This window comes from Teleopsis dalmanni, chromosome 2 (assembly GCF_002237135.1).
Source record: "Teleopsis dalmanni isolate 2A chromosome 2, ASM223713v2, whole genome shotgun sequence".
Classification (NCBI taxonomy): Eukaryota; Metazoa; Arthropoda; class Insecta; order Diptera; family Diopsidae; genus Teleopsis; species Teleopsis dalmanni.
The window spans coordinates 116,495,092-116,507,820 of record NC_051847.1 but is presented as its reverse complement, the minus strand read 5'-3'; the positions used below and the strand labels follow the sequence as shown (position 1 = coordinate 116,507,820).

The 12,729-nt window shown below is 28.7% G+C and overlaps 1 protein-coding gene across 1 annotated transcript in view; it reads left to right on the top strand.

The window, feature by feature from the left end:
• LOC119675533 (VPS35 endosomal protein sorting factor-like) overlaps positions 1–6,177 on the top strand; it is a 7,698-nt gene extending 1,521 nt beyond the window's left edge. Inside the window, exons 2-11 of the mRNA XM_038086740.1 lie at positions 972–1,140; positions 1,219–1,385; positions 1,444–1,726; positions 1,789–1,932; positions 1,992–2,158; positions 2,211–2,566; positions 2,619–2,758; positions 2,837–3,002; positions 5,673–5,941; positions 6,021–6,177. Of these exons, the coding sequence (XP_037942668.1) occupies positions 972–1,140; positions 1,219–1,385; positions 1,444–1,726; positions 1,789–1,932; positions 1,992–2,158; positions 2,211–2,566; positions 2,619–2,758; positions 2,837–3,002; positions 5,673–5,941; positions 6,021–6,128 (1,969 nt within the window). The 3' untranslated portion in view covers positions 6,129–6,177. The remainder of the gene's footprint in view (positions 1–971; positions 1,141–1,218; positions 1,386–1,443; positions 1,727–1,788; positions 1,933–1,991; positions 2,159–2,210; positions 2,567–2,618; positions 2,759–2,836; positions 3,003–5,672; positions 5,942–6,020) is intronic.
• Positions 6,178–12,729: the final 6,552 nt, after the last annotated feature.

Here is a 12,729-nt window from a genome sequence, read left to right as displayed (position 1 = left end):
ACTTAAGTAAATTAATCAATTCCAATAATTAAAAGTTATTTAAGTTGGCTGATTACACTAAAAAAAATGTAACAAGAAATTTGTTTTAACAAATTAATCGTAACCGTAACAACAAAGTAAAATAAGAAATTGTTTAATACACGAACTTAATCCAAAACCATATAGCCGAAACTTAAGACCTTTCCGCACAAAATCGATATGGGTTAATATGGCTACATAAACTTATATATGTACATGGATCTGCATAAAATGCATTTGTTGTGATTGTAGAATAGTGTTGTTGTAACCCGCAGGGACCTGCTTGTATCCCTTTGATTCCCTTTGAAGGGTGCTGAATGTCACTTTGTTATCGTAATTGACGAGTGTCTCCGGGACGTAGTGCCGGCCATTCTTAGAAGTTTTATAGAATAGTGTCTAGTAATCTGCTACAGTAAAGGTATTTCACATTTTGAAAAAAGCTTAAAGCAAAACACTCGAAATGTTATACCATACCAATCTGTACAATAATCCAAACTAGAACTCGACAAATAGTGTCTGATTTCTTTAGATTCTAAGGTCGTGTACAATGCAATGTCAAAAGGGTGTTTTCGGGACCAGTGTTAGGTTCAATACTGGTCATTATAAGTAAGAAAATAACAAGAAGCCCAGTACTTATTTCTATTTGGAAAAACATAAAAGGTCTAATAATGTTAAAAATGTTTATTCAATACTGTTTCGTATTCAAATTGATAATTGATTGATCCCTTTGGAAAATCAAAGTATTGCATTACTAAATAAACTTAAGACATTAAATCCATTTTGCAGTTATAGATTTGATGCTGTTATCATTGCACTGAATAAAATATGACCTAGCGTCATTTAAAATCCTTCAGTCCACTACTAGGTTGACTAATAAAGAAGTGAAACAATTATTTTGATTATTTATAAACATTTATAAAACTTATTTATAAAACATTTTGTATATGTTACAGTGATTACGAAAAAATACTCATGCGACTTACAAACATTATAAGAGGTTTAGGAGATCCATTGGTAGCTGCATATGCACGTTGTTATCTTGTACGTGTGGGTCTAACTGTGACTCCAAATAAAGAATATATTTATGAAAATTTTAAAAATTTTTTAAGCGTTTATTACATGGTAAGCACATTTATACTATATTAATACTATTTGTAATTTCCCCAATTTCTAAATTAAAAATTTTTTAATCAATTAAAGATATTCAGTGGTTCAATACGTTCTGAAATAAATCGGCAGCGCATTGATATCAATACATATTTGTCATTGTATGGACCAGCATTGGATTTTGTACTTCAAGCACTTATACACAAAACAAATCTTTATGTCGAGGATATCATGAGCAAATGCAAGGAAACGAAAAATAAGTAACTATGTTAATATTTTCAATGTTGATTTGTGAAAAACTGTGTTTTCTTTACTTAGTGGTCCACTCTTGATGTCTATCTTAAATGCGCTCAAATCGGAGTATATAGCAGCAAATGCTATGGAATTTGTGAAAATTTTGGGTAATACAAATACTGATGGTACTTCAAAAGGACTATTATTTCGTGCATTGGGAAAAAGTGTTTGTCGTTGTCCTCCACTACAGGAACAGCGTATATCTTTTTTAAATGCTTCATTTCATACTATTAATACCTTTACTGATCCCAAAGAGTATATAAATTGTGTTGAAGCTTGGGCACAATTTGTAGCTGAGAACTTCTCCGTAATTTAATTAAGTATTCCCTTCAAGGAATATTATTAATAAGCGACTTTTCTTAATTGCAGGTCACAGAGGTCAATATTTTTCTGGGCAATATCAATACACGCATGAGTATAGGTAAAGCTTATGAAAAACATTATCCACAATTGCAGAATATACTCGATAAAATAATGCAAAATTATAAGGATATTGAGTTGCTACTTATACAGGTATGCAAAGAACGACATATACGTACAAAAATTTCGATGCGTCCTTCCTTTGTTTATAGGAACATTTCTTACCATACTTGGACTTGTTTCATAAAGAATCTGTTAAGATTGAAGTTTGTAAAAATATTCTTACAATTTTTAAGCGCAATAGTAGAGACTACACTTCCGATGCTATAGTAACTAATTCACTAATGTATATTGGCAAAATACTGAATGACTATGTAACGTAAGTAACTCTCTTTGTTCAGTAAATTCGTAACAAAAACCTATTATTTTAGTGCATTGACTGTAGAGGATGAAAGACGCCAAATAGCTAACCTGATCAGTAGTTTTATACGGAAGGTTAATTTTGGACATGATTTTGAGCAACAATTAAGTTTTTATGTAGAAGCTCGAGGCGCTTTTCCAAACCTTGACGCTGTTTATTCTACTCTAGTGCATGCAGTCAACAAATTGGCAATTGAAACTAGACAAATCGTTAAAGGACAACACACACGGAAAACTGCTGCTTTTGTTAAAGCCTGTGCTGCTTTCTGCTTCATTACCATACCCAGTATCACAGCAATCAATGTACAAATGGATTTATATTTATTAAGTGGACAAATTGCATTGTTGAATCTCTGTTTAGGACAAGGTTCGTAATTTGTGAATAACAATTTTATCTAATTTCGACCTTTGACTTCTAGCTGATGCTTGTTTTGAAGCTGCTTTACTACTTGTATCTGAACTGCCAAGATCTGTTGAAATTGAAGGCAAAGTTAAGAGCCTAGAAACATATTTGGTGTCATATATGTGCAATATGTTAGCTACTTTAGTAGTTGTGCCCGTAAGATTTTCGTATAATGGTTTTTCCAAAAATAATATTCATATATTATATTATTCTCATAGTTGTTTTTTTTTATAGGATAGTCCAGAACAAGGTGTTCTATACCTTTTTCGCTTACTATTAGATGTACTAAATAAATTTCCATTTGAACTTCAAAGTTCTGGACCGACCACTGTATATTTACATGCATTAGATCTACTTTATGTGCAGAGTTTGGAGGAATTTCCATATCACATTCCAAATGGTAAAAATAAATATATTTGATTAATATTTTGGCTTTTATCAAAATTGATTAAAGTACCTATTATAAGTCATCATTAATTTTCACTGATAATTAATTTTTGCTTTAATTTATTATTTTGTAATTAATTAGGTTTTCAATACGAAACTACTTTCATTAATATTTAAAAACTATCCACCTATGGGTCAAATACTAGCCTATTATTTAGTATGCCTAAAATAAGAAATACATATCATAAACATTGTACATTTTTTTAAAAAACTAAGGGGCTCTAAGGAGCTCACATTCCAAATGGTAAAAATAAATGTATTTGATTAATATTTTGGCTTTTATCAAAATTGATTAAAGTAACTATTATAAGTCATCATTAATTTTCACTGATAATTAATTTTTGCTTTAATTTATTATTTTGTAATTAATTAGGTTTTCAATACGAAACTACTTTCATCAATATTTAAAAACTATCCACCTATGGGTCAAATACTAGCTTATTATTTAGTATGCCTAAATTAAGAAATACATATAATAAACATTGTATATTTTTTTAAAAAACTAAGGGGCTCTGCTCCCAAGGAGCTTCGGTCGCCAAACCCCCTTATATTCGTATGTACGTACAACTTTAAACATTGAGGTTTAATTTTATTTTTTTAGATATAAATCACGTTGTTGTTTATATTTTTCTTGAATTCGCTCCTCTAAAAAATTTCTTCAACACGTTTTTGATTTCTATTGTTTTCAATTGTCTCCAAACTTAAATTTTCGATACGTTTATAAAAATGAATATGATCTTTACGTTTTGCATTTGATTTTAGTCTTTGTAAACGACGACATTCTTTTCCTTTAGCATCAGCTAAATTGAGATATTAGCGACCCATTATTTTCATTATTTTTTTTATTTGTTTCTTTTAATAATAAAAGTAACTCTGCCAATGTACCACGGTACTTTTTTTTAGTAGAGAGAGCGAGAAAACAACAGCACTGCAGTGCGAACATAATGACGTGAAAAAGTATAAAAATACATCAGCACATATTACTAGGATAATATTAATAGGATGATCCTTTTTAATATTTCTCTTTATAAAAACATACACATTAGAATACAAGACACAAAATTGGTTTTGGGTTTCTTGGATTTCTTAGTAAGAACAACTGAGCCTTATATTTCTAGACCAATTTAACTGTAGAGTCGTCTGCTTTATATTCAGTATTTCACATCTCGCTCATTTGATCAGTATAATTTTATTCTCTTAGCAATCTAGACCAAATATTCTACTATATTAATTTTATACAATGCTCTAGACGTGGCAACGTGCTAAAGCGTGTGTCATACCTTAATTACGTAAGAAAGGAACTGCAGATCTTTTATCTGTTCTGTAAGTTAGAAAAAAATTACAACTAACTTTTTTAGGAACAAAAATATGATTTTAATTAATTATTTATTTGTCATTCTGATTTATACTTTTAACATTAAACGTTACGTAAGAAGTTGGTCTAGAAAAAATCTAGCAATCTCTGCGATGTAATAATTGAAACAGATGCATATTTATTAATATAATTTTTCCACATTATTTCCTATTGCAACTAATCTTTTAAGTTAGACTATGTTAATTTTTAATATATTACATATATTATTATATCAAACGACTTCGTACTTTCCAATCGCCCAGGCAATTATTATTTAAGTCGTTCAATAAAACCAAAAAGGTTAAGAGATATTAATCATAAAAACATTGGAGATTACACGATTAGAATAGGCTTAATCATGATTCCTGTAAGAAAGGGATCATAAGCTTTCTAATAATAAAGATAATAATAAAGACAAAATTTTAACTTTATAGGCTTGAAATTGCACTTTGTGTTGAATTACACTGTCTTTAATAAAATTTAAATTAAAATTTAAAAATTTCGTTATTGACTGGTTTTCAAAATATGAACGTAGCTTTTGGACGTAGCTTTGAAGTAAGAAAATTGGTCCAACATTGAAGGAATCTCCCCAATAATCATTCTGACATTGTCTTCCAATCGGTTCAATAGTTTAAGTACTATGTGGTAAAGTTTATGAGAAAAGTCAATTTTTTGAGCTAAAATAATAATCAAAAATTGGCTCAATCGGAATGCAAAAATAGATAATGTAGGATTTTATCCAAATTCTTATTGTTTACATGAAGATTGATAAAAATTTGCGGATAAATTAAGTGAAATTACCCATATGTCAGTTTTACTCTGTTTTGTATTATCTTGGTAAAATTAATTTCAAATATGTCTAAACTTAGTATACTTTGTTAATTCTATTGATAGAGGAAAATTCAAAACAGGATAAAATTGAAATATTAACGCATTCATTCAATTACTTAAGGCTCTAATATTTATACGCACATTTTCTCCAATAATTCCTTGTTTAATTTTTAATTTGGAGTCTTGTGCGATCTAATCGAACATCTTTAACTCGAGATATAATATTCTAATATTCAAAGCTACCTTTAAAAAAAATCACTGATATCTTAAAATCATTGAGATTTTGGAGTTTTGTGGTCCAAACTGTTCAGGAAAAATATAGTAAAAGTACAGACATTTTTTTCATTTGGAAGCTTTTTTAATTGATAACTTTTATCAGTAATAGTTATTATTAAAAAATATGAATATAAAATAACTACAGCTATTCTTTAATTACAGTTATTTCCAATGATGAGCTCTACGGAAATGATCCAAAATTCGTAAATGAAGTGAATATTATGTGCTCGCAAGTTGTGGAATATATATTAAATAACTTAAAGTCGCTCGGTGCTGCTCAGCAATTCCGAACTCAAGCAACATTAGCTTTGGAACTTTTTTTACGTATAATACGCTTTGCTGATCTAAGTAAAGAAAAGACTTTTCAACTTGCTATCAATCTGTGGCTCCTTGCAGTTAAACTGGAAAGCCATTTAGATGCTAAGTTAATAGTAAGTATATTTTGAACCATTTTCCTTTTAGTCTGTGGCTTTATGTGGAGTCATATAAATAATACTCTATCTTTTACAGAGCCGTACTATTAAGAGTGTCGAAGAAACTTACAGACTTATTAAGGATTCCAATGCTCTACGTGCTCAAGGTTTAGCTCAAGTATTAATACGTATTCGCAATAAATAAATAATATGAAATTTCTATTAATATATATAATATACAATATACAATGGAATTCGAGTCATGAGATTTTTTTTCTTTTGAATCCATTTATTTTGTTACAATTTGTCAAGTATGAATAATAATATTTACTACGATCTAAATAAAAGGTGTTTATGGACTTTTTTCAGTGATATATCCATTTAAAATATAAATGTGTGACCTAGATATTCATTTCTAAGACATCTCTCGAGGTTTTTCTTGTCAGCCTTGTAAAAATTTTGGGAGGGGACATTAGGTGTGTAACCATTAGTTTTGGGTGCATATATGTGCGATGAATGAAGTTCTTTATAATTCAAGATATTTCGTCCTTGAAATTAAGAAGAAACTCCTAAATCAAGTATAATAAATTAAGTGCAGATTTGTGTATTCGCAGCTTATTATCAAATGACAGTTTGGTAATAAGTTAATAATGACACTAACAGATTTATGCAATGATAATAATATATACATATATATACAATTAAATTTTTTTTTTGCTGTATAAAAAAATCAATGTAGTCGATATCCAAACGATGGAAAGGAAAATATGCGACTACAGAAGCCGCAGGGTTTTCGGGACTATCTGACAGTAGGTGTTTGTGGGACATGAAAATGTGTTCGATTTTCAGCAGTGAAAACAGGAATTTGATTTGGTGATGATGTTGAAAAACTTGGCAGTTTTGCTTCTTTGTGTTATTAATGAGAAATTTTATCATGTTAATCTGATGTAAGAAACGTATGTGGGAAATTTCGCTGCTAGATCACCCTCTTCCTTTCCAGGTAAGCCTTTATGCCTGATGATCCACATTTCTCTAAGCTTCTACTTGTAGTATAACCCGAATACATATAAATTAATTACTTTTTAAAGCCTACTCTATGGGTTATTTATTTAATGATAGAAACAATATTAGGTCAAATGAATAAAACTTCCCTCAATTACACTATCAGTAAATTAATATTAGATACATAAAACAAAGCATAAGGTGGGCCAGGCTTGAAAAGTTTATGATTGTTTATTTAACGACACATTTATTCTAGTTTGTTCATATAATAAGCAATTTAGAAGACTATAGTAATTGGATTGAAAGAATAAAACCGAGTTTGACTCCCAAATTACAATGAACTATCACCATCTTTTAGGATAGATATTTTTCACCTTATGATATTCTCAATTAGAGCTAATCTATAATGGCACATATAACAACAACAAAGATATACACTACAATCGTTCAAAATTTATAAATATGCAAACTTATAAATACAACTATTAACTAAGATTAGAAACTCCGAGGGCATTAGATAAAATAATAATATAATTTATCAATTACAGTACAAGAAATATACTGAAGATGAGATCATCAGAGCATAGTAGGCATTTGGTAGACTGCGAAGCATATGGCAAAACATTTAAAGTTAGGAGCAATTTGATAAATTTAAGTTTATGAAAAATTTTAATATTTTACTGCCATATGTCAAAAAGGTATCGACAGATACTGTGGTAAGAAAAAGTGAGTACCAATTTAAAACTCTGAAGAAAAGTTTGGTAGAAAACTTAAATCCGAGACTATACATTAAGTCCGCGAATCAATAAAAAGAAAATTTAACTCAAGTAATTGTCAAGAATGACAAGATATCATTAAAAAGTTTCTTATACTGCACACAAAATATATGTGAAATGTGGTTTTTGTAGTATTTAAGTTTCATTATAGAGGTCCAAGACTTAAGTAATAGATAAATATTATTATAGTTTTGATAATATAATATAATAAGTCGCGTAAGGGTATTAAAATACCGAGCCGCCAGAAACACATGGATGAAACTGAAATTCCGGTGTCAACTTTTAAAGATTAATTTGAAATTCTTCTGTGAATGCCAACATAACAAATATACAGGTAGTATTACTATTCCAGTTGAACTTTTTAAACATAACCTCTCCGCTTTTATAGGAAATATAAAAAATTTAAATTATAACTTTTGTATATATAATTGAAAGTACAAATATGCACGGCAATTATCCGTCCTACATCAATGCCTGAAGACTGGATGTTAAAATAGGATGAAATCAATCGTCTAAGCACGTGGAATGAAAGTTCGTCAGTGAAATTGCTTCTGTCAGAGTAAATGCAAGGCAGTATCGAGAATTGATAATGAGATTCTGGTTTTGTTATTAAATAACAGGCTTGGAATCCCAAGTAAAACCGTATGGAATCTTAAACCTCACCTTATAATATGACAAACACCCAAGTCAGTGATGTGAATTTTGTTTTGAAAATCCAAATAAAAAAGTAACGTAGAGCGTCCCCGACTGAGCTAGTTTGATTAGCAAGATACTGTAACGATTAAAGTAGTGCTATAAGATCAACTTTAGCTGTAGCCGAAGAATTACAAATATTTATTTATAAAATTACAAATTTTATGAATATAAAACAAGTTATTTATCTTGCTTAGTAAAGACGATAGATAATACTGTTTTTAACATTTTTGCAACACTCTTGTTTTAAAGAACGCACCCTAATTGTTGGTTAATCTAATTTTTTATAGCTTCAAGCCATAACAACCATTCAACCATAACAAGGTATTTTTGTTCTGGAAGCAGCATTCGGTACTTTTTCTCCACTTAATGGAAGAGAGTTTATTTGTCTCCCTACTGATCCTCCTAAAACAACTGAAGTTAACAAAGCTGAAAACAAATGAATACTGTATAGTTCAACCGATAACAAAAGCACCTTAGAAATTTTGCTGCTTTTGGGCAAATGGTTCATGCATAGACCACATAAACCATAACATTTTAGATAAAGTGATCTAAATCAGCCATCTACATAGAATCAAAAAACAAGATCAATGATAGCCACACAGATGACATCAGTTGTAATCATATCTATGAACAATATAAAGTCCTGTAGAGTTACGGGTAAGACAGGTTTATTATAAAGCAGGTAACTCAGCTTTATCGTAAAATGACCCAGAATAGTTTTTGTTGCATTCAGTATCCGTTAGTACCAGTATCCGCTTTCGTCTTTCTGTCATAAAATAATCGACAGACTATGATTGTTTACATTTTGTCTAAATTGTAGACAAAACCATGTACAGACCAAACTGACTTGGGTGATTACAATCAACAGAGAAACGGAAAATTTTTTATGAATTGAAAACAGCGAAAAACAGAAGTGATTTCCGTATCTTTGTCTAATGTAGTCTAATGTCGATTGGAATATCCATTAGTGTGGCACGATAAAAAAGTTTTCATATAAAATCTGTACATGTTCTTTCATTAACGATATCTTTGATTCTATATGAAGGTGACAAGTTTGCAATATATGGTTGAATAAGTTTGACTTATCAACAGCTTAACATAGTATATCTCAAGAAACAGCTTTTCTTATAAAAACATAACAAAATGATCAATTTTTATAACAGTCTTATTGAAATATAATCTAATCCGTTTCTAATTTTACCTAAATACTGAGAATAATTTCTATTTATCAAATACCCAGTTATCTAATAATTGTATTCATAACAAATAAACTAAAATAAAACTTTCTTGAAATTATTCGGATTAGTTAAAATGATTTCTGTTATTCCGAAACATGTGTCCACTTAATAATAATTTGGCTATATTGCAGTAAGTCTGAGCTGATCAATATACTTTCATGACCATACAAGCTTATTATGCTCCTTATATGGTATACTATTCATAAAAAGTACAATGATCCATCGAAAAATTAATAAATTATTGTTGAAGCGTGATCTAAAGCCCCAATCTGTTTTTTGAAAGTCACTCGCTTAGTTGTTCCTCATGACGAACTGCCATGTTTCTGTACTTGATGTGGGAGATCAATCCGAGACCGCTTTTACAACATTGGAAAAAATTCATCATCTTCGCTATCCCGCATTTATTCCAAATTAAAACATCAATTTTTTTTTTGTTTTTAGGGTTTGTTTATTGGCATTTTTCAACTACCACTTAAAAAAATTGTTTCATTACGTTTTTATATTTTTTATCATTACTTTTATAATAAACCATTTTAGTAGCAATTGGTAATGTATGTCATATTTTATATAATAATTACGCGTTGTTTATATCTACAATTAAATGAATTGCTTTTGCGCATTTGGACTATTTCCAAAGAAACCGATCAGGATTATAGAATTACAGGAAATCTGAAATCTGAAATCTGAAGTCTGACCGATTTTCTCGAAAATAGTTTTTATACAAATTTTCATATGTGACCAACCAACATATCCAGAAAAATAAATTTATGCGTAATTAATTTAAAACGTTTTAAATATCTGAAAATTTCGTAAATGTTCACTACTACCCTCGTTATGAATTGCATTTAATTAACTTATATTTTATTTATTTATAAATTTGCTTAATTATAATCTTTTTTAAATACATATTTTTATTAATTTTATTTAATTCGCAACTTGACTAAATTTTTTACTGTAATTATTAAGCAAATAATGAAATGTTTTTAATTGTGTTATATTTTCAGTGTAAATTGTTATATGTAAATTGGTATCTCATTCTTTATTTTGATTATATAATTACAACTTATAGATATTTTCATTATAAATAATATTGTAAAAATCAAATCTCATATATGATTTAAAAATAAATGCAGAATTGTTTTTTAAAAAATTATATTCAAAATAAATAGATATATGTATTTTTATTGTTTTTTTTCAAAGGATTTTTAAAAGAGAAGCATAAGAAAATATAAAATATATATTGAGAAATCCATATATGGTAGACAACATGCAAAGTTGTACGACTGACGACTTGCTACTTGCTACTTGCTTTTCCCGTTGATAAGGGTAAATGCACATTATTCATAATACAGAACTCACATTCACTTTCTTTTGTTCTTTAAAATAAATAAAATATTAAATTAAGCAAAAAAAAAATATTAAAGTTATTGAAATAAAAATAGATTAACAGCATCCACATTTGCATGCTGAGTTGGTTTTATATGTTTACTTAATTACGTAAATGCATTAATAATTATTTATTTATTTAGTTTTTGATACGTATAGAAATATATCTTGTATATATATATATATATGTATATATATATACTATATATAAATTTATATATACGGTATTTAATAATTTTATAGTCAATTAAAAATTTAAATACATAATACATATTTTATTTATAAAATTCATTGTGTCTGTGCCTTGTGTAACATGTTTCCCAACGAGAGCTTCAAGGTGGAAGAGATATAATAAATAAATAAGGAGCATGAATGATTGACAGAAAGAGTGTTAAAAAAAAGAGAGATATAGAGATATAGAGAGAGAGATAGTAACTAAATATAACAATATGTTTGTGCTAATGAAAAATTAAAATTTTCCAGTTAATAATAGGTTTAAAAATATCTCCAAAAAATTTAAATTTGTATATTATAGAGCAGAAAAATACTGCTTAAAATGGTTCACAAAACTATAGGTAAATATAAAAGGTTTACGTATATATTCACTATGAAGGTACCCTGCTTAATATTTGTTCCACTCTGACACTGAATTTTTCGTTGAAGATTTGAAAACTTAAAACTACTACAAAAACGTTGTTCATTGTTTAAAATCGTTAGCGTCGCTACTGTTGCAATGACTTTTCTATATTGAAAAATTCGCTTAAATTTTTACATATTTATAATGATATAAACTGCTTATATAAACTGTCTACAGAAAAATTCTAATAATAACTAAACAAACCAGAAGATTTGAACCAACTAAGATAAGATAAGTTTAAAGCTTTTAAGCTATGTTTATTTTATTTATAGTTAGAAATAATTATAACAGTTCCTTCCTACTGTTTCAAGACTTCAACTTCTTTGCATATAGCAAATATCATAAATGCATACCATAAATCCATTATTAACTAAATTAGTTCCACTATTTATGTTGCGCCTATTCAAAAATTGCTGAACATATTTTGAAGCATATGCAATATAACAAGTTTGGTGGTGAAATGACAAAATTTGTATTGCCTGAAATACTATATCTGTTATCTGTTTCAGAACAGCATATGCCACGTGCATATAGTCATCATTGCCCGAGCACACTGAATAATATCCACACTTTAATTTAATACTAGCTTTTATAACAGTTATCATACAAATTAATGCAGTTGTTGGAATGAAATTTCTAATTGGTTTAGAGTTGTTTGTTGGACAGCTGATGCAATCAATATATGCTACATAAGTCTTTTCTTTATTTTAATCTTTTCAGTTTATGTTATTTTTTACCTACACACACAGAATGCTTCATTTCACCAAAGCTAAACATCAAAACCATCAACCCTGTGTACTCAACTCAACTCACTCAGCTTCTTAATAAGGCATAAGGAAAAGATTTTGTTAAATTTTTAACGATTTTTTCAATTTCATCAAAGATTTATTTTCACCAAGAAATAAAATTCACGTTAAGTGAAGAGATGCAATCATCGGCAGCTTTCACTGCACGTTGCTTGATAAAACAAAATTATAATCCACAACCCCTAATTGCGTTCCACACTTCTTTACCACGTTTAGTTTAAAGTTTATTACATTGCAGCTATGCATAAAAACGCCTCGAATAGTT